At 48.6% G+C, this 19,450-nt stretch overlaps 7 protein-coding genes across 8 annotated transcripts; 4 read left to right on the top strand and 3 right to left on the bottom strand.

Moving 5' to 3' along the window:
• Positions 1 to 3: 3 nt before the first annotated feature.
• LOC117643804 (DNA-(apurinic or apyrimidinic site) lyase-like) lies at positions 4 to 3,435 on the top strand. 2 transcript variants are annotated; one of them, XM_034382904.1, is made up of 7 exons: positions 4 to 264; positions 697 to 1,731; positions 1,810 to 1,936; positions 2,015 to 2,158; positions 2,238 to 2,381; positions 2,475 to 2,655; positions 2,743 to 3,435. In XM_034382904.1, exons 1-7 carry the CDS (start codon positions 52 to 54, stop codon positions 2,858 to 2,860), a joined length of 1,962 nt encoding a protein of 653 aa, XP_034238795.1. In that variant the 5' UTR covers positions 4 to 51; the 3' UTR covers positions 2,861 to 3,435. The 2 variants fall into 2 exon arrangements, with proteins under 2 accessions (XP_034238795.1, XP_034238794.1); XM_034382903.1 differs by having other exon boundaries at positions 5 to 264; positions 694 to 1,731.
• A 235-nt stretch (positions 3,436 to 3,670) lies between these two features.
• Positions 3,671 to 5,734, bottom strand: LOC117643810 (poly(U)-specific endoribonuclease homolog). The gene is made up of 5 exons (XM_034382913.1): positions 5,322 to 5,734; positions 4,693 to 5,191; positions 4,416 to 4,612; positions 4,090 to 4,322; positions 3,671 to 4,008 (listed from the first exon to the last, which is right to left on the bottom strand). Exons 1-5 carry the CDS (start codon positions 5,368 to 5,370, stop codon positions 3,769 to 3,771), a joined length of 1,218 nt encoding a protein of 405 aa, XP_034238804.1. The 5' UTR covers positions 5,371 to 5,734; the 3' UTR covers positions 3,671 to 3,768.
• A 162-nt stretch (positions 5,735 to 5,896) lies between these two features.
• LOC117643817 (39S ribosomal protein L40, mitochondrial) lies at positions 5,897 to 7,400 on the bottom strand. The gene is made up of 5 exons (XM_034382921.1): positions 7,242 to 7,400; positions 6,828 to 6,926; positions 6,567 to 6,740; positions 6,290 to 6,488; positions 5,897 to 6,208 (listed from the first exon to the last, which is right to left on the bottom strand). Exons 1-5 carry the CDS (start codon positions 7,265 to 7,267, stop codon positions 6,095 to 6,097), a joined length of 612 nt encoding a protein of 203 aa, XP_034238812.1. The 5' UTR covers positions 7,268 to 7,400; the 3' UTR covers positions 5,897 to 6,094.
• A 165-nt stretch (positions 7,401 to 7,565) lies between these two features.
• LOC117643812 (mediator of RNA polymerase II transcription subunit 6) lies at positions 7,566 to 8,920 on the top strand. The gene is made up of 5 exons (XM_034382915.1): positions 7,566 to 7,596; positions 7,747 to 7,906; positions 7,994 to 8,168; positions 8,249 to 8,516; positions 8,596 to 8,920. The coding sequence occupies exons 1-5, from the start codon at positions 7,566 to 7,568 to the stop codon at positions 8,706 to 8,708; spliced, it is 747 nt and encodes a 248-aa protein (XP_034238806.1). The 3' UTR covers positions 8,709 to 8,920.
• On the bottom strand, positions 8,828 to 11,470 carry LOC117643807 (DNA polymerase epsilon subunit 2). The gene is made up of 10 exons (XM_034382908.1): positions 11,262 to 11,470; positions 11,015 to 11,162; positions 10,759 to 10,931; positions 10,427 to 10,679; positions 10,211 to 10,332; positions 9,968 to 10,109; positions 9,653 to 9,888; positions 9,398 to 9,581; positions 9,101 to 9,277; positions 8,828 to 9,029 (listed from the first exon to the last, which is right to left on the bottom strand). The coding sequence occupies exons 1-10, from the start codon at positions 11,327 to 11,329 to the stop codon at positions 8,937 to 8,939; spliced, it is 1,596 nt and encodes a 531-aa protein (XP_034238799.1). The 5' UTR covers positions 11,330 to 11,470; the 3' UTR covers positions 8,828 to 8,936.
• Positions 11,471 to 11,871: 401 nt separating this feature from the next.
• LOC117643803 (L-asparaginase-like) lies at positions 11,872 to 17,112 on the top strand. The gene is made up of 11 exons (XM_034382902.1): positions 11,872 to 12,683; positions 14,164 to 14,281; positions 14,585 to 14,696; positions 14,771 to 14,896; positions 15,004 to 15,214; positions 15,291 to 15,403; positions 15,645 to 15,944; positions 16,012 to 16,203; positions 16,270 to 16,517; positions 16,595 to 16,694; positions 16,778 to 17,112. The coding sequence occupies exons 1-11, from the start codon at positions 12,344 to 12,346 to the stop codon at positions 16,931 to 16,933; spliced, it is 2,016 nt and encodes a 671-aa protein (XP_034238793.1). The 5' UTR covers positions 11,872 to 12,343; the 3' UTR covers positions 16,934 to 17,112.
• Positions 17,113 to 18,013: 901 nt separating this feature from the next.
• LOC117643815 (pollen-specific leucine-rich repeat extensin-like protein 1) lies at positions 18,014 to 18,989 on the top strand. Its single transcript, XM_034382917.1, has 3 exons — positions 18,014 to 18,076; positions 18,173 to 18,450; positions 18,487 to 18,989. The coding sequence occupies exons 1-3, from the start codon at positions 18,071 to 18,073 to the stop codon at positions 18,914 to 18,916; spliced, it is 714 nt and encodes a 237-aa protein (XP_034238808.1). The 5' UTR covers positions 18,014 to 18,070; the 3' UTR covers positions 18,917 to 18,989.
• Positions 18,990 to 19,450: the final 461 nt, after the last annotated feature.

Genomic DNA, 19,450 nt, shown 5'->3' with positions numbered 1-19,450 from the left:
CGAATGGCGTGGGTAGCTAACTGGACAGGCCCCGGGTAGCTTGCCCGGCCCATGTTTTGCGCGGCCTTTTGCCGTTTTGTTTGGAGCCAGTGCTGCATTTTGGGAGTTGTGCCCGGAAAATACTTTCAAGGGTCTCATTCTCTAACTTCAGTGTCTGCACTCGTTCGGCAAAGCTTCGCTTCTCAGTCCCGTCCATTCTCCAGAGCCGCTGCGCAGTTTTACGTTTGTTCAAACATGCCACCAAGAGGCAAAGCGAAAGCAAAAGTAAGTACTGGTTTGGCTTGTGTACATGCTCAACCGGATTAACCACCAAGCGCTAAGGCTAAGGATGTGAGCACATTTATTGGTTGGGCAGATGTTTAGGTTTAATATATCTTCTTGATGGGACGACCCATTCACGTTTCTGAAGCTTTTATTTTCAAGACCTTGAATATTTGCTGTCACACTCTCATCTATATGTTTCCAAATTTTGTCTTTGAATCGGACACCGCTGCGTACACCTATTTTTTAAAAGACATCTTTTGTTGCCTCAATTTTGTGGTTCATGTTCAATGTCTTGCCTCGGTAGACCTGTCTGTCCTTACGTTCCATATTTTCTGTAACTAATGTCAGTAAAATATATTTAAGCAAGTATGTCTATTGCCAATTTTGATTGTCCAGGCTGTTCTCTAATTTCTAAAAATTTCCTTTCAGAAGGAGGTAGAAGAAAATGGGAAGGAGAGACAAGTGAGACAATCCAGGAATGTCAAAGCTGCATCCTACAAAGATTTGTCCGACTCTGAGGATGAGAAGCCCATTCGCAAGAGGGGCAAGAAGGAATCGGAGTCAGAATCAATGTCCGAGGAAGAAAAGCCCAAGGCAAGGGGGAAGAAGGGCAGGCGTGCCCCAGCCCGCTCCCGGAAAAGAGATGTCTCTGATTCTGAAGAAGCGTCTGACTTTGTCAGTAGCGATGACTCTTCTGCTGAAGAATCTAGCAAGCGGAAGAAAGGCGGAAGAAAACCTACACGGTCTATGAGGACAAATAAAAACACATCATACAAAGATTTGTCTGATTCTGAGGAAGAGTCTGTTGAAGAAGACGAAGATTCAGTTTCTGAGAAGGAGGAAAAGAGTTCTCCTAAACGAGGAAGGGGTAGACCAGCTGCAAAAAAATCCAAGAAAGAGGAATCCTCTGAAGGTGAGGAGGAGGAAGAAGAGGATGTGGAAGATGAAGCTGGGGAAGATAGTGAAGAAGATAAAAAAGATGAAAGCAAATCTGAAAAACCTAAGTCTAAGCCAAAATCTGCTACAGCTGACTCATCAACCGATGATAACGCAAAAGATAAGTCTGATAGTAAAGAGGAAGAAAAAGTGGAAAAAGATGATAAGCCCAGACCTGAGCATGAACTATCAGAGGAAGAGGAGGACGATGAGGATGACGAAGACAGCAAAGGAAAGTCATCTAAGAAGGGCAAAAATGATGAAAAGAAATCTTCAAAGAAGGGTAAGGATGAAGATAAAGATCCAAAGAAGAGGAGCAGGGCTGACAAGAACGGTGAAGAGGCAACAGGTGATGTCAAAGAGGAACCACAAGCCAAAAAGGCCAAAGTTGAGGAAAAAACTTTGTTGAACAAAACAGACACAGATTATGATTCTATTGAGTTTACTTCAAATGCCAAAACTAAAGATGGAGATTCTTGGAATTTAAAGATTTCTTCTTGGAATGTGGCTGGTTTGAGAGCATGGATCAAGGTATGTAATTTTCTATAGCCTGTTTATTTAAATTTCAGTTTCATCAAATGTTCTGATTTATGATCATCTTTGTTTCAGAAAAATGGATTAGAGTATATTAAGCATGAGAAGCCAGACATTCTTTGTCTACAAGAGACGAAGTGCTCCGAGCAGAAACTACCCCCTGAGGCCAAATTTGAAGGATATGAGACTTATTGGCTATCAGGTTGGTTAATTAAAATCGGGTACTCTCCATTTTCTCTGCTTGATATGTTGCTTATATCATGGACTTTATTTTTCATAGGTGAAAAAGAAGGACAAGCTGGAGTTGCTGTGTTGTCTAAGACTAAGCCTTTAGAAGTGAAATACGGCATTGATAAACCTGAGTTTGATGCAGATGGTCGTGTGATCACTGCAGAATATGAGAAGTTCTACCTTGTGAATACTTGTTAGTGCACTTTATATTACTGTGTATTATTTTGTTTTGTTGCTTTAAATATTAGTGACGGCTTATTTGTTTTTTACAGATGTGCCAAATGCTGGTAATGGCTTAAAGACACTACCTCGGCGTTTAGAATGGGATCCAGCATTCCGAGCTTATCTTAAGAAACTTGACGAAAAGAAACCTGTAATTTTATGTGGAGATTTAAATGTGGCTCACTCTGAAATAGGTAACATCTCAGAAAATTTGTTGAGTCATTATCCCCTTTCAACCTAATGATTTGTTTCTGAATCTCAATATTTGTAATATTGTCCTGTTTCAGACCTAGCTAATCCTAAGACGAACCAAAAAACCGCTGGATTTACCCCTCAAGAGAGAGAAGGCATGACAGACCTGCTGAAGGAAGGTTTTGTTGATACTTTCAGAAGCTTGTATCCTGACAAGAAGAGTGCTTACTCCTTCTGGTCATACTTCAATAATGCTCGTTCACGTAACATTGGCTGGTTAGTTTTCAGCTCTATTAGTTTCTTGATCTGTGGCTGTGAAACAAGGTGTTCTCAACACTTTTTACAACTACATTTTTGTTACAGGAGATTGGATTATTTCATCACATCAGAACGATTTTTGCCGAACATCTGTGACAACATCATCAGAAATGAAGTTTTTGGCAGTGATCACTGTCCCATTACTTTGCTCGCACATGTCTAAGTGTTTTCTCAAGAAATGTCAAAAATTTTACTGGAACAATCTGTACTTTTCTTTCACTTATCTTTATATTTTGGAACATCTCACATTGTGCCTTTTTATGTTAAAAACGAAATCAAAGGCATCTTTTCCAGTATTGTATTATTGCTTGTGGTCTCACTGTCAATGAAATTGATGCTGTGGATTTTTATGGATTTTATTAAATATCTTGACCTGAGGTTATTTTTTTCTAATCTGCAGTTGGATGATTGTCAACTTCTGTATGCTAATCCTTGTATAGAAACAATGTGTCCATTTTAACTTCTTAATGATCTCAATAATTGCTGAGGTGTAATGTCAATTTTTATGCCTTTCTTATGACCTAACTCATACTTCAACATTTATTGTACTGGACGTTAAAATTTTCCAAATAGTTGTATATTAGATGTTCTTCTTTTCCTATTCTTTCTCTTTAAATGTGTGCTTATGCTTGCCCACTTCTGGGTTAAAACAAATTAGCAACTGTAGCATGTTCTTGATGTTATTCGTAAAAGTAGTTTGAATTCTAATACAGTAAATGAATGTATTTTGGGAGATGACCTTCATAGATTCCTATTTTGTACATTTTTTCTTAATTTGGTGATAGCCTCTGTTTTATTTCTTTTCACTCTGGTAAAGTACCCATGTTTCAGTATAAGGATATTTACTCAAATTGGCTGTTATTTGTTTTATGTTTACTACATTCACTTATTTTTCTTTATTGTGTTTGAGGAATCTCTGGTATACATTTTTCTGATAGCATACTCTAGTGTTCTGTATTCAATAAAAGCAACTTTGTTTTAGTTGAGAAGGATGTTTTCTATTTCCTTGCTTGATCCTAATGACATCATATACATTGGGTATCACTCAATCGTTTTTGTAAGCTTCATTACTTAAAAAACTGGATATGCAGTCCCAATCACAGTTCCTCGGTTACCTCTCAGGTAATATCTTCTTGTTTGAATTCCAAAAGTTTTCCCCCCAATACTCAAGGGGCAGCGGTCATCAGGGCGAGTGAAGAAACATACTGTGTACAGTGCCATCTCCAGCTCAGGACTTGTTCCAACAAACATTGATCCAGCTTGCTTGATAACATTGGACCAGCGGAAGTGAACTTTGAGAAGATTACTTTTCTGAAATAATAAAATAATCAAAATGATTAGTTAGGTGCATTATAGATTAAGACAAGTTAGTGTATCTAAATGATCACTTACCTTCCCAAGGTCAAGTTTCTTGAGATATCCCATATAATCAACTCTATGGTTTTCCTCCTCATTTGCAAAAAAGATCCAGTTGTGTAGACCACCCACCTCATCTCTCTTGAGCTCCCCCATGAAGACATGTTCAAATGCACTTGATCCTATTATTCCACCTCCCCTTGAATACATGGTAAACCAAAGCAAGCTCAGTAAATCCTTGTATGCCTTTTTGTTTTTCTGGACAAACCCTGCAAATTGAAATAAGGAAGCAAGGAAATTTTCATTTTGGCATTATTTTGCATTCTCCAATTTCAATAGCATTTACCCATAAGGTTGGTTACCTTTGTCAGAGAGAAAATCCATAGCCTCCTTCATGACTGTGGTATCAAGAACTTTGTCCAAAAACTCACTTTCCTCTTGTCGTTCAGCAGCTGTTACAGACTCTACAAATGATGGGTCAGCAATGTAATTATCATAAAGTTGCCTCAGAGCTTTAATTGTAGGCTTCTGCAGTGCTTCACCATCGACAGAGAGTAAACTGAAATAGGAAAATTACCATGAATGAACTTTGTTGAATAACATTGTAAATTTTATTGATGGAAACAACAAAAATCTTACGGCTGAGGAGCTTCGTCAACTAAAGAATTTGATTGAGTACGGCTCTGAATACTGAGTCGAATATTTCTCCCAGTGTTACTAAGATCGTCATTAAATAACTTTTCCGACAATTCTTCAAGTTCACGGTCAGTCGGTTGCGTTATATTCTGTGAAGAAGAGGTTTTTGATGATTGTGTGGGTCGATAGTGTGTGTTTCTCTGAGTGTTTTGCTGTCCATTATAGTTGTGTCGTTGAGGGCTTGGAGAGGTGGCAGCATTTGGTGGTCTTTGGTTGACAGGGCTCACTACGTTGCTATAAGATCGAGTAGGACCTTGTTGTTGCGAGGGTTGATTTGCACCAGGAAGAGAGGGCCAGTCAGTGTTTCCACGAGGAATTTGGGGAGTTGTCACACCACTTGGTGGCTGGCTACCTGGAGTGGCCCATGCAGGATTTTGCCAAGGTCTAGTGTGGTTTGCTGTCTGCCAAACATTAGCAGTTGGTTGCGGATCAAGACCACACACTGAAAAGAAAACAACATGTTATGTTTTTCACCTAAAAATCACCAGTAAAACCTACCAGCTACAATTGATTTCACCACAACAAGGGGAATTCCCTGGGCAAAAGCAACATGACACTGCTAAAAATCTCACCAAATCCTGCTATGCAGGTGACTGCCACCAGGATGCTCAACTCCTTCATGTTCCAGCCGGACGGCGCGCTCTGCCGCCCTACGGCACTGTCCTGGCGCAGGCGAGCAGAGGGCCGCTATACACGAGCAGTCAAATTTGCCAGCTGGGCCTGCGCAGCGCGCAGCCTGCCCTCAGCTCGCGTCGAGTTGACCTTGTGGCTTATTGAGACGGTCCTATCCGCCCGGCCCGGCCGTCACAACGCTGAGTTGACCCGCCGCGTCGCTAGAGTCGCCACAGCGACGTCGACATCCCGATAGACAATCAGTAGCCCGAACTGCTGGCCAGTCCGGCCAGTCCAGACACCAGACCAGACGGCAGGCGGCTCGCGTCGGAGCCAGCTCGGCAACTTTTCATTCTCTTCTTCTCCTTTGCAGCGAGCGGCGGCGAGTGTGGCGAGTCAAGGGGAAGACGTAGGAAGAGAAAGACCACGGCAGGGAAGGGGAGGGGGAAGTGCCAAGCAAAGCTTGCAAAGCCCGCTGAGGAGGGAGGGGGGAAGATCCAGCAGCACCTGGCTGGCGCACCGAGTAGGCAACCCGCACTTTTCACCATTATAAACATTTATTTGAACTTTCCAAAGACACTACAAAAATTATATCAATTTTAACCACTCACATTAGAAACCTCAGTAAGTTTCTAAAGTGTTGAGGTGATCTGTATGGAACTCAAACCATCTCAAACAAGAATTGCCAAATTTAAGGTACAGTACAGAAAAATGGATGTTCACTTCAGGCCATTCAACCCCATTTAAAAGATGTGTTATTGAAATCACCATCTGGGCTATCGTATTCTCTTAGAGGTGGCGTTACTGTTGGTCCTTTGATGGTCACGGGCACCAAAGCTGCATCAATCTGTAAAATATACAAAGCAAGTTATAAAAACAAATACTTGTTATATAGAAAACAACTGAAGACAGAAAGAGGAGGACTTACTTTTATTGCAGCTTGATACAACTCTTCTGACTCCTCTCGAAGCTTATCTAGAGCTAGCTGTTGCGAATACTGTATCCTCTCAATCATTCGTACATCAGCCTTATGCTCCAAAGCTCGATGACGGCTCCATTGCTTCATTAATAATGCTCGTCGTTCATCTTCTTCTGGAGTCAGTTTTGTTTCTGGTCTTTGCCGTTGTCTGAAAAGAAGGGCAAAAAGATTTAAAGTAAGCCTATAGATTCAAGCTAATAATTGAAAAGGCAGAATAAATACACACTCATATTCATCTTGGATGTGCAAAGGTAATTGCTGCTCTTCAATTGGCTTCAGAGTTGCAGTAAATTTTTGCAGCCTCTTGATTTCTTTCTCAATTTTCCTTTTCTTTCTTTCGTCCCTCACTTTTATGGTGTTTTGATCGAGGACAAATTTCCTCCTCTTCAATGGCTCCTTGCTGTAAATTTACATAAACACAGAAAAAAAATGATTTAGGGGAAATAGAAAAGTAATGTTTGGCACGTTCTGTCAGGATAGAACTTACTATAAGCATTGTGTGGGCCTTAAGTAGAGTGGACTGTTGACGGAAATACTGCGTGTTGTCTGGACAGCACCATACTGTTTCCCTGCCCCAACAGCTAATCTACAAGAACAATAGAATTTGATTCACAATTTCGAATGTAAAGCGACAAAAATACACCAAACAACCACTTTGCTGGGCACATAACATTTGTAACACTTTTTCACGGTGTGATAACAACACCAAATATTTCCAAAAGATGAAAGAAAGGATAAACTTTGACATTTGATAACTGACAATATTCAATCATTCAAATATAAATGAACAAAAATTAAGTAGTTAATGAAGAATTATAGGTTAGTTAACCGCACCGTACCACGCCTTTCTCATGACAACCATCCTTAAGGAATTGACGGCGAAAAAAAAATTAAAAGTTACCTAGAAAAGATATTGGAGAGGCTCATTTTCAGCTTCAGTACATTCTTAGCGTGCTATTCATAAAATGAAACAAGTCTTCAGAAGTCTTCTGCTGCAGACAGTCCGGAACAACCCGGACTGAATCCTCAAGGCGGTGCTCGTGTTGTTGTTTTATTAATGTTGTCGTTTGTTGTTGTTTTTGTTTTTATTGTTGTAACCTCAAACTGCACTTTGAGCGGTCGAAGTATGTTAAGGGTTTTCCTGAATTGAAGAAACTAAATTGATTGAAACTTAGTTGCGGCCGTGAGTGATACTCTCAAGTAACATTTTGGCGCACCAAACAGCATGATGCCGGGCAGACTAGCGGGAGTACCTGGTAAGATTGACTGCGGTTGTCTGACGTCTGCTAATTTTATTCATTTTCAATTTCATTCAGCAAATGTATAAAATTTTCCAATATTCAACAAAAAAAAAAATGATTTACAATTCTGTGATTCCTTTTTACTTAATAGTTGTGTTGTTGCAGAAAATCCACTAACACTATCATGGCACGACACCGCTTGGATTCCTATGCTGAATCCAGCAAATGTCATGGATTATTTTTCTGAAAGGAGTAATCCATTTTATGACAGACAGTGTAATAATGAAGTTGTCCGTATGCAGCGCCTGGGGATGGATCAACTGAAGTAAGCTCCTGTTTTACCGATGTGAAATTATCGTTACCTGAACTGTTGACGTCTTTTGCTATAACAATTTTTTATTTTTATCATCAGTAATATGACTGGATTAGAATATATACTTCTGCATGTTCAAGAGCCCATTTTATACGTTATACGCAAACAACATCGGCATACTCCTGCACAAGCCACTCCTATCGCGGATTACCATATCATTGCTGGAATAATATATCAAGCACCTGATTTAAATTCAGTTCTGAATTCCAGACTGGTAAGACACTGTATTTTCATCTTGTGAAAAAGATGCTCATTCAATTTGTGTTTCCATCACATTTTCATGTCTTGTTAAAGTTGTCTACAGTGCATCACATTCAATCAGCATTTGATGAAGCAAGCTCATTTTCACGTTATCATCCCTCAAAGGGATACTCATGGGACTTCAAGGATCGGAAAAGTCGAGAAAGAGAGAGACAAGCTGCACTATCAAAGAAAGAAACGGTTAAAGATCAAGCAGGTTCTCATTTCCAGCGTAATCGTGTCCATATGCTCTTGGCAGAACTTTCTCGAAAATTCCCAGAGCCTGCTTTTCAGCCAAGAGCTGTCACCGCTCCAGCAGAGGGTACATTGCTCATCTTATCAAAGGTGTAATTTGTATATTTTAATTATTTGAGTTGATTTTAATGATAATTCTACCGCAGGTGCTGATGTAAAGTCAGAAATCAAGACTGAAATCAAAACTGAAGTAAAAAGTGAACCAGGCACCCAGCCAAGAATGAAACCACCCCCTGAAAAGAAGCAAAGACTTAATTGAAGTGAATTTAAGAATATTTATGATTGTTGATGCTGATTACTTAAATTAACTCTGGTAATGTGGCCCTGAATCACTGTGGAGGCCTCTAATAATTTCCACATCATGCACCCTAAATAACATTTATGGTAAAAATCATAATTTTTATTAAATAATAACTGACATGTTCAAGACTATGTACAAATATCATGTTCAAAAATAGTTATACAATGTAAGTGCTATGATTTCTCTTTAATCCTCTTCATCGGGGATCTGGCTGTCTTCTACTGTCTTGGAAGAAGGCACATACACTTTGAATGAAAACTCACTTCTTGGGAACGAACCCTGCAAAGAAAAAAGGTAAATGAGACATATTCTCTAATTGGATGCTGAAACAATGGATGTTGATAACTTACAGGATTCATGACCTGACACTCCATGTGAGCAGTGGAAAATGAGTTGAATTTATCAGCTGTAACTATTAGATCTGGGAGAGGGTACAATTGTAGAGCAGAGTCCATTGGCCAATAAACAGGACACACACTTAGAGGAAGTGGTGCAAGGTGAGCTTGGGAAATTATTGTTCGAGCAAACTGAGGGCAGAAACACAGAAAATGTGGTGACTGTAGAAATGATTCGTATAGAAAGCATTTATAATTAATCACAGATAAATAAGCATTGCACATTGAAAGTACGTATAGAGAACTACTTACATGGTCAGGTATTTCCCCATCTGATGGAAAATGTATATTGTTTCTACACATTTTGGTAACAAGATCCTCTCTTATTACCACAATTTCCTGAGTGCAATATTGCAATCTGCAAGGATTTGTTGCCATAATGGCATTAGGAACTCTCTTCAAAAGCTCTTCAGTGACAAACTTTGGTAGCGGTGGTCTAGAATGACAGATTCACACTTCAGTTCAAGTCAAACCATCATTCATTCACAACCCTTTTCTTCTTGTTACCTCGGTAATATCTTGGGTCCTGCAGGATCACCGGGGCCAGGCACAAAAATGAAATGGCACTTTTCTGTGAGCAAGGGATACTGAACCAATAATTCACCAAGTCTCTTGAATTTCAATCTCAATTCTGAACAGTGAGATGCTCCTAATTGTCCTGATAAAAAGTCTCCCATGAAAACGAATGCAATAGGTGGACAGCCAAGAAAACCCTCAAACATGGCACGAAGCTTTTCCATAACCTGTCAATTTATGGATAGATAAGTGAAAGACAAGTAGTCATGACATTAGTAATTGAATGCACATAAATTAGTTGATTACCTTCAAGTGATCAAGCCAAACATCAGCAATAAAAATGATCATTCCATCTTCGTTGCTTTTCTCTATCTTTAATAATTTTGCTGAATTTTTAAGGCATGTTTCAGATGGTCCCCCAAATGTATTGATATTTCCAAAATATGCTCTGTTAAGAAAGTTAAACAAATCAAAGCATAAGAATAAAATTTTCTTTGCCTCCTTTTAAATTTGGATCATCACTGAGGAAAGAGGGAGTAAAACACTTACCGGCTTGTTTTTGAAAGCTCAGCAGGTGGCTGCCCGATCCCGTCCACATATAAAATACGGTCTTCATAGCTACCCTCCACTAATACAATCCCATTGTCGGTGTGTAAACCACGATGATAGCTCTATAAAGACAGTTAAGGACTAACTTGCCACAAACTTATTAATAATTAATAATTTAAGATAAGAATCAAGAAAGGTAATTTGGGGAAAGGATACAGCATTTGACAGGTCAAGTTGCACAGCACCAGTAGGGTCTTCAATGTAGAATTTCCCCTCCTTGAGTTGAGTAAGCATGCCCAACACAACAGCATTTGCTATCCTTGATGATGTACAAAGCAATTTTTCTACAGGTGACAATTTATATTTCTTTACTCTTGGTTCCCCATTTTCATCAAGATCTCCTAAAGTTTCAGATAAAGAAGGTGCAAACAAAGGATGACGAGCTGTTCTTTGATGAATGATTTGGAACCTGTTCAATTAATGAATAATAAAAATTGGAGTTCAATACAAAATTTTATAGAAAAGTTAAACTTGTTTATCAGGAATACCTATTTCTAAATAGTCTCGCTTTATCAGCAGCACACCCAAGGATTTCTGGTGGCTGTCCAGTTATTAGTGTGAACTTTTTGCGGTCTACATTGTAGGTGAACCGTGGAGTTTCGAAGGCACTTATAACTGATAGAATAGGTTCACTATCATCAGCTCCACTCCGACAGCATTCCTGATACGAGGTAGTAACTTGGAATTAAATAAATAAGATTCACACAGACTGAAAATTGAGGATAATATCCATGGATACGAAACCTGTATGGCTCGCTCAACCTGCTCCTTCTCAATAGTGGCAGAATTCAATGGCTGTCGCTGGATATTGTCTGTCAAGTTGTCCAGCCACTCTTTCCTTTCTCCATCACTCAGTGGTTCTAATTGAACCATTAAAAATGAGCAGGCCTCACTGAAATTCACAATTAGTTTAATAATAATTAACATAGTAGAGGGTTAGAAAGGTAAAAAGTCAACGACTTTTCTCTGCATTTTGAATCAAAGACATTACCTTCTAAGAGTAAATCCGCTCAATTTAAAAGCAGAGGACACTAGTCTCCTCAATTTCAAGTCTGCCATGCTTGCTTCTTGCTTGTCACTTGATTAATAATAAAAACATACAACTTCGACAACAACAACAGCTGGCAAAGCAGCTAAGAGTTGCGCGCCAAAAAACCTTCAGTATGAAAAACTTAGCAAAGACGGTTCCGCTTGAATTCTCATCTAGGCTATAATAGCCTCTTGACGGGGAACAACGGGGAAGCTCAAACCAAAAACGATGTTTATTGTTACCCAGGAAGCCGAGACGAACCTCTTGTATTTAGCCAATCTAAGTTTCCACCAAGAATAAAAGGAACGGATTAATTGTTGTCGAGGCTCAGCTGCTCTTTGCTGCTTCAAACGCTATCGCATCACTCAGCCTCCATAGGGAGTTCCCTCGGTGTAGCCTCAGGGATCATGATCACAGGGCTAAGAATAGCCCTTCGTCGCCTTCCCCTGTCTGAGTCCGTATGTGCCCTGCGTTGCGTCAGTTTCGTACAAGATGGGAGGGGGGGGGGACCCCATGACCCACTCCCTGCAGCTCGCATGCAGTGCCGCAGTCCACGACTTTCCGCGTTTCGGTGCCGTCCAATTCGCGGGATCCGCTGTCGATAGCTTTCGTCCTCCGGTCCGGCAGTTGCGCGGGGGAGAGGAGAGGGCGTCCCGCCGCGGCGTGATAGGACAGCGGGCCGGCGCGGTGCCGTACCGGTCGCCACTAGCAGACGACAAGCAGACGACACGAGGCGGAGCGGGGCAGCGGAGCTCGCACCACGTGGGACATCGGCCGGCAGCCGGCAGGACCGGGCCGCGGGCTTCGGGACGGGGGACTGGACCCGAGGTGGAGGCAGCGAACAGCGAGCCTTGCAGAGCCTTGGGCAGGGCGGACAGCAGGTGTCCGTCTGCCAGTGCGCCAGTACGGTGCAGGCGCCGGCGCCAACCAGCACAGCCACCCCGGCGCAGGGACAGCGTGGACCAGGCCGCCAGGAGGCGAAGTGACAGACGGACCTTGCGCAGGCACTGCCTCCGCGACCTCCGCGACGAGCACGCAGCACCATGGCCGCCCTGCACGCCGACAAGGGCTCCTTCGTGTTGAACGGACGCTGCCCGATGAAGCCGCCCGCGGGGTCACAACTCGCCGCCCTGAAGACGGACGAGAACGACAACGGGATCCTCGGCCTCGTCCTGGATGCCGACAAGTCGGACAAGCCGTTCGTGAACGGCGTCAACGGCGTCAACGGCGGGCCGGCCAACGGGCACCACCACGGCGCCACCAACGGGACGGGCTGCGCGGTGGGCAACACGACGCTGGACACCATGGAGCACTGCATGGAGAGCCGGGTCCTGGTGCTGTACACGGGGGGCACCATCGGCATGGTCCGGGACGACGACGGAGGTATGAAGCCGGGCTTTCCTTGTTTCACTATCGGGGGCCCTAGTGACCCTGACGCCGCGTGCAGGGTCACTGGGTGCCCCCTGGGCTGGGGCACGGTGTACATGATGAGCTTCGGGGCCAAGGCAGCAGCCTCAGCCGGCCCGTGGGGCGGTGGCGCCGTGTGGCGACCCTAGCGACCGCCGAGAGGGCGCCTTTTGTTTGCCACCGTCCTTGACCCAGCCTCCCAGCCTCCCTGCCCACCCTGCCCGCCCGCACCCCGCCCGATTTCTTGGCAGATAATGGCGTGTTTGGGCCGCAGGTACAAGATGGGTTTCGCGGTGAGTCAGCTCAGCTGGGCGACGTAGCGACGCTGTGACGCCGGCGCCAAGAGGATCAGGGCGGGGCGCGTAACGGCGGGGCAAGCGGCCCGGTCCAGTGCAGCAGCAGCACAGTGCAGCATCGCCTGGCCTGCATCGTTGCTGACGCCAGCATCAAAGGCCGTCTGGACGCAAGGTCGGCTGACAGGGCAAGTGCACGAGGTGGTGCACGAGGTGGTGCAAGGGGCACAAGAACTGATTCCGCAGAGCCATCTCGTGGCTGTCTCTCTCGCACCCCTACGGAACGCCCCGTGAGTGCGAGAGAGACAGAGCGGTCTTTACTATGTGTCACAAGTCCGCACTTCCCTTTCTTCTCCCCACCGGGCTCCCTACTTCCCTATTCACGCGTCCGCTGGTCGCGCCGGTCGCTCGGCCGGCGTTTTGTGGGGGCTTTCCGCTTTCCGTGCGATATCCGCGATAGCTGTCCGTGGCTTTCCGTCCCGCAGACTTTTCCGCGACGCTCGAAGTGAAGCGCGAAGCGCGACTTGTATTTGCACACCTGCGGTCATCGTGACATCGTGCACGCGGTCGGCGTTGCGTAGCGCCGCGGTTGCCTCGTCGCTCTGTCTCTCTCGCACCGTGACGGGGCGTCCCTCGAACGCGAGATAAACAAAGCGACGAAAGCACTGTTCGGAATAATTGACAGTGCGATCGCACGTGCACTTACTAAACGATGTGCGTCAGATCGGGCAAAAGCTGTTAGCATGGGGCGTTGCATTATTGTTTATTATTGAAGGCTGGGGCAGCGCGAAGGGGGCGGAGAGAGAGGCACAATCAATTTTCAGTCCCGTGATAAACTTTTATCGCCACGGGCGAGATGACAACAGCGACAGGAAACTTTGCGCCATGTGCCATCGAGTTGGAGTGGTGTGACACGTCCGTGTGTTTACAGACGCCGCATTTTTCAGGTTCGCGATTCCGGATTGAACAGGAAAGGAATGTGGGAGGCTGGCTGGCGGCATCTTGGGTCGTAAATAATGTCGAAACAAAACTGGAATCGCTGGAGGCCTAGGCATGCAACAGGACACATCTCATTCTAAAACCCAACGGAATTTTTTAAAGGCATAGGCAAATAAAATAAGCGGGCGCTGAACCTTGGTCTTCCCTTCCCTCTGCCTTCGCAGCGCTGGCGCCGCTCCGGAACAGGCTGGCCGGCCGCCTCCGCAGCAGCACCACCTTCCACGACGAGGAGTACGCCAAGCTGCGCTTCGGGGACGGGCCTGAGGCGCCGCTCGTGCTGCCGTGAGTACGACCAAATCACCACACCCTTCGGCCTGCTGTCTCTCTCGCACGCCTGGGACGTCCCGTGTGAGTGCGAGAGAGACAGAGCGAGCCTTCCGCTAAACGGCGCGGCGGGCGGCGGGCCGCGTGGGCGCCAATCGGTGGCGGCTGGCTGGCTCGTTAGACGTGCCGCCGGTCTTTCTGCTAGTTGCGCGCGCAATATGTAACGCTATTACAAGCCGCGCGCGTGGCTGGCCCCGCGTCGCGGATAACGTCAAGGAGACCATCAAGGACAGCGTCAAGGACACGGTCGTGGTGTTGCAGGGCGGGCCGCGACGGGCGCCGCGTCCTCTACACCATCCAGGAGTACGACCCCTTGCTGGACTCCAGCTGCATGGGCGTGGACGACTGGGTGCGCATCGCCACGGACATCAAGGTGGGTGGAAAGGCAGCGTGGGCGACAGTCAATCATCCGCCCAGTTACCATTGAGATTGGCATATTTTTTGCAGGCCAACTACGAGAGGTACGACGGCTTCCTCGTCCTGCACGGCACGGACACCATGGCCTACACGTCCTCCGCCCTGTCCTTCATGCTGGAGAACCTCGGCAAGACTGTCATCCTCACCGGATCACAAGTGCGTCTCACACAAAATAAACCACAGAAACAAACTAAAAACAAATCGAAAAAAAAAATGGACGAAAAGATGCGGTATTTGAACCCGAATGCGCGTTTGTCTTTCAGATCCCGCTGTGGGAGCTGCGCTCGGACGGGCGCGACAACCTGCTGGTGTCGCTGATGCTGGCGGGCGGCTTCGTGATCCCCGAGGTGACGGTCTTGTTCGGGGAGCGGCTGCTGCGCGGCAACCGCACCGTCAAGGTGTCCGCCGACTCGCTCAGGGCCTTCGACTCGCCCAACTTCCCGCCCCTCGCCACCATCGGCATCAACATCGACGGTAGGCAGACCAACAGTCAACCGGAGCGGCTTTTATTTCCCTCTTCCAGCGAGTAACGTTTGCTTTGGAAATGCAGTGGACTACCGACGCGTGTACCGGCCGAAAGACACGGAGCCCTTCACGGTGCACTGCAAGATGAGCAGCAACGTGGGGCTGCTGCGGATCTTCCCCAACATCTCCACCAACACGGTAAGGTGCAGGTAGTGCGGACAGTGTAGGTACCGCGGCCACAAAGCCTGCTTGCACTCTTCCAGTGGCGGCTCCAGAGGGGTGGCTAAGGGGGTTGGATCAGATCCGGCGCCGCACTGGAGGTAGGCAACAAACATAGCACTCCGCCTAGTGTGTCGCGCCCCCTCCGAAAAAAAAATCTGGAGCCGCCCTGTAGTGTTGTACTTGCTGCCCGCCCGGAAGCAACCCTTTGCTTGTGCAGGTGCGCAGCTTCCTGGCGCCGCCGCTCAAGGGCGCCGTCCTGCAGACGTACGGCTCGGGCAACATCCCCGGCAACCGGCAGGACCTGCTGGCCGCGCTCAAGGAGGCGTCGGACCGCGGCGTGATCCTGGTCAACTGCACCCAGTGCATGCACGGCCAGGTGGCGCAGGTGTACGCCATGGGCAAGGTGCTGTACGACAACGGCGTGGTGCCCGGCACGGACATGACCCCCGAGGCGTCCCTGGCCAAGCTCTCGTACGTGCTGTCCAAGTCCGAGTGGGACCTGGAGACCAAGAAGGAGGTAGGCGTGAGCGTGGCGGACTTGCTGATTTTGCTTACCTCGTGCTAACGTGTCGCCGCCTTGACAGAAACTCCGGAGCAGTCTGCGCGGCGAGCTGACGAGCCCCTCCAAGATGCTGGCCGACTGGGACGCCTTGGACAGCGTGGTGCGCGCCCTGGGCGTGGAGCCCGCCAAGGTGGCCACGCTGCTGATCCCCGCCGTGGCGTGCGCCGCGGCCGCGCAGACCGGCGCCGCCTCGCTGGCCGCCCTCATGGACGCCGTGGGTCTCCAGCCTCGTGCGCGTACACTGTACCGAACGCACAAACACTAACGTGTCGTTCCGCAGGGCGCCGACCTGACGGCGGCCACGCTGGAGGGGCGCACTCCGCTGCACGTGGCGGCCTACGACGGCAACCTGGACGCGGTGCGGCTGCTGCTGCTGCACGGCGCGCGCGTGCACGCCAAGGACCGGTACGGCCGCACGCCCCTGCTGGACGCCGTGCAGATGGACCGCCACGCCGTCATCTCGGCGCTCAGGCAGTGCGGCGCGCACCTGGGCGCCGCCAACCCCGGCCTGGGCGAGAAGCTGTGCAGGTGAGCGCGAAGCGCGCCGGTCATTTTGAAACCTAGGTGTCATCTTGGAGTGGACTGTACCAGCGGTTTGTTCCCAGTGTGGCGGCCGTCGGCGACGTGAAACGCCTCGAGTCCTTCCGGCTGGCCGGCGCGGACCTGGGGCAGCGCGACCTCAGCGGCAGGACGCCCCTGCACGTGGTGAGTACCCGAGTGCATCCTGAGACGCTCACGTCGTCCTTGAGGCCTTCAGGGCGAGCTCTGAATTATTGTCACTTTTGCAGGCGGCGCAGCTTGGCAGGACCACCGCCAGCCTCTTCCTGGTGTCCTCGGGCGTGGACGTCCTCGCCAAGGACATGAGCGGGCGGACGGCGGCCGAACTGGCGCGGGCGGCGGGCCACGGCATCCTGGCCAACGCCGTCTCCAAGTCCATCAAGTAGAAGCACGCGAAGCACGCCCCCACCACATTCCCCCAGATGCCAAACATTTGGCAATGTATTGTATTCCTTTTAATTTATTTTTAGCGATAACAGATTGTTTTGCTGAAGCGAGCTTTGCGTTCAAGTGTATGTATATATGTGCCTTCCTCAAAAAATAAAGCTAAGCTACTTTTTTTAAATGTCAACTTTGCTCGAGAACCCGCGGATGACGAAATCATGCTCCGAACACTTGGAAAACACGGCGTAAGGGGCCCGTGACCAATCTGACTCCGAACATCGCTTCGTCGCTCTGTCTCTCTCGCACCCCTACGGAACGGCCCATGAGTGCGAGAGAGACAGAGCGGCGAGAGCGTGCAGGGCGATGTTGCCAGGGCCGGGCCAGGGCAGAACCCACGTGCGTAGGCTGGCCGTTATTGGAGCGCCGCGGTGGCGAGGCGTGGCGAGGCGACTCTGTGGTCACGGCAGGTGCAACGATTAGCGCGTGCAGCCGTCCCGTCCCGTCCGGCCGCCTCCCGAGTCGTTTTCGTCGCTCTGTCTCACTCGCACTCATGGGGCGTGCCGTACAGGTGCGAGAGAGACAGAGCAAGGAAAAGGACTCTCGGAATCAGTCTTCAGTGTCTGGTCCGGGAATACTCGCCACCCTTCCCGGCCAAGTCCGCGGCGGCGTCCATCGGTCTGCCTCCTCGCGCCTGCAGCGTCACCTTTCGTCGCTCTGTCTCTCTCGCACCCCTACGGACTGCCCCGTAAGTGCAACAGAGACAGAGCGACGAAGCACTGTTCGGAATCAGGGTGCCGTCACGATGGCGCTGGCGTGACCCCTCTCGGCTTTGGTTGGATTAACCGGATTAGCGGCCCGGCCCGGCACTTCCGACCACTTGCTACGCATCGGGCCTCGCGATGCGGAAAACATACCCGCCTATTTCTGTCATTTCTGGTGGTGCGTTCGCGGGTTCGGCGCCGGCGAGTCATCAGGTGACGACGACTCTTGCGCTCGTTTGACGCGCGCCCCACCCGCCTCGACAGGCCGGTCCCGCCCCGCCCGCCCCGCCCCGCCTCACCCCTTTCCGAATGCGGATGGGAAGACTATAAAGCGTCGTCCCTCCCCGGCTGGCCTTCCAGTCTGCAGGGTGGTCAGTCATGGAAGTGAGTACTCGCTAGCAGTGGGCGTGCGCAGGCGTGCGGCACCACTCAGTGGTTCAACGAGGAGTGCAACAACCGTTTTTGTGTTTTGTCATCCAGAGTCGAGTGCCTTGGTGGCTGACCTTGGCGGCGCTGGCCGCCGCGTGGGTGCGCGTCGGCGCGCACTACGCCTACAGCCCCAAGTACTACGCCTACAGCCCCAAGTACTACGCCTACAGCCCGCAGCCCCAGCCCCGGCTGTACTGCTACTACCAGCTGCAGAACAACCGCTACTACTACAACTGCTACCGGCAGCCGCTAGTGCAGCAGCAGTTCCAGCAGCGGCCCCAGGTGCAGCGGCCAAGGCCGCAGGTGCAGCGGCCGCGCCCGCAGCCTCAGCGCCCCGGTCGTCCTGCAGGGGGCGGCTTCCAGAGGCCGCCGAACCAGAACCCCCAGACGCTCCCGCTGCCACCGCCGCCACCACCGCCGCCTCCGCCCCCGCCGCCGCCGACCCCCACCAGCGAACTGACTGCACCCCGAGGCCGGGCACAGCGCGAGGACAAACCTAAGGAGGTTGCGAGCGAACCCAGAGCCCGAAAGGAGCATACGGAGGTTGAGAACGAACCCAGAGCCCGAGAACAGCGAAAGAAGGTTGAGAACGAACCCAAAAGCAGAGAAAGGCCAAAGAAGGTTGGAAACGAACCCAGGGGCAGAGAACAACTAAAGAAGGTTGAGAACGAACCCAGAGGCCGAGAACGACTGAAGAAGGTTGAGAACGAACCCAGAGCCCGAGAGCAGCTGAAGAAGGTTGAGGACGAACCTCCAGCTCCAGAGCAGCAGGAGGAGGAGGATAGCAACCCGTGACGGCCAACGGAGCTGCAGGACGACACGACCGCTCGCTAGCGCTGCAGTGCAGACACGTCTTGTTTATTTATTCTGTGTATATAAGTTGTATAAATTCATTTTCCATATACTTTCTTTTGGCATTATTTCATTCACTTGTGCACAGACATCCTATCTTCCCATTGAAAAGCATTCCAAGCTCGCTCGGAAAACATGTGACAGGGGCTGTAGCAGGTTGTAGTGACTCGACTCGGTGGTACTGGGATTACCCCTTCCTACTTTTGTCACATCCCCAAAACGCCTGATTAGACAAGCCCGACAAGCCACAACCCACGCCCTCATAGATAGGCAACATCCACGCCCCAGCCCTCAAAGTGCAGCTAGCTGCGACAGCCGCGCTAGGCTCAGCTACGCATCAAAGCTCGAGAGAGAAAACACTTGTTCGCACACCTGGGTTGTGGTCAACACGTACAATTTTCAAGAAACTCAGCTATTTTCTTTTTTAATATTCACCTTAGTTTTGCCTTACGGGGCTCTAACCAGCGAAGCCGAACT

This window comes from Thrips palmi, unplaced genomic scaffold, assembly GCF_012932325.1.
Source record: "Thrips palmi isolate BJ-2018 unplaced genomic scaffold, TpBJ-2018v1 HiC_scaffold_17, whole genome shotgun sequence".
NCBI classification, from domain to species: domain Eukaryota; kingdom Metazoa; phylum Arthropoda; class Insecta; order Thysanoptera; family Thripidae; genus Thrips; species Thrips palmi.
This window is presented reverse-complemented; position numbering and strand designations above follow the sequence as displayed.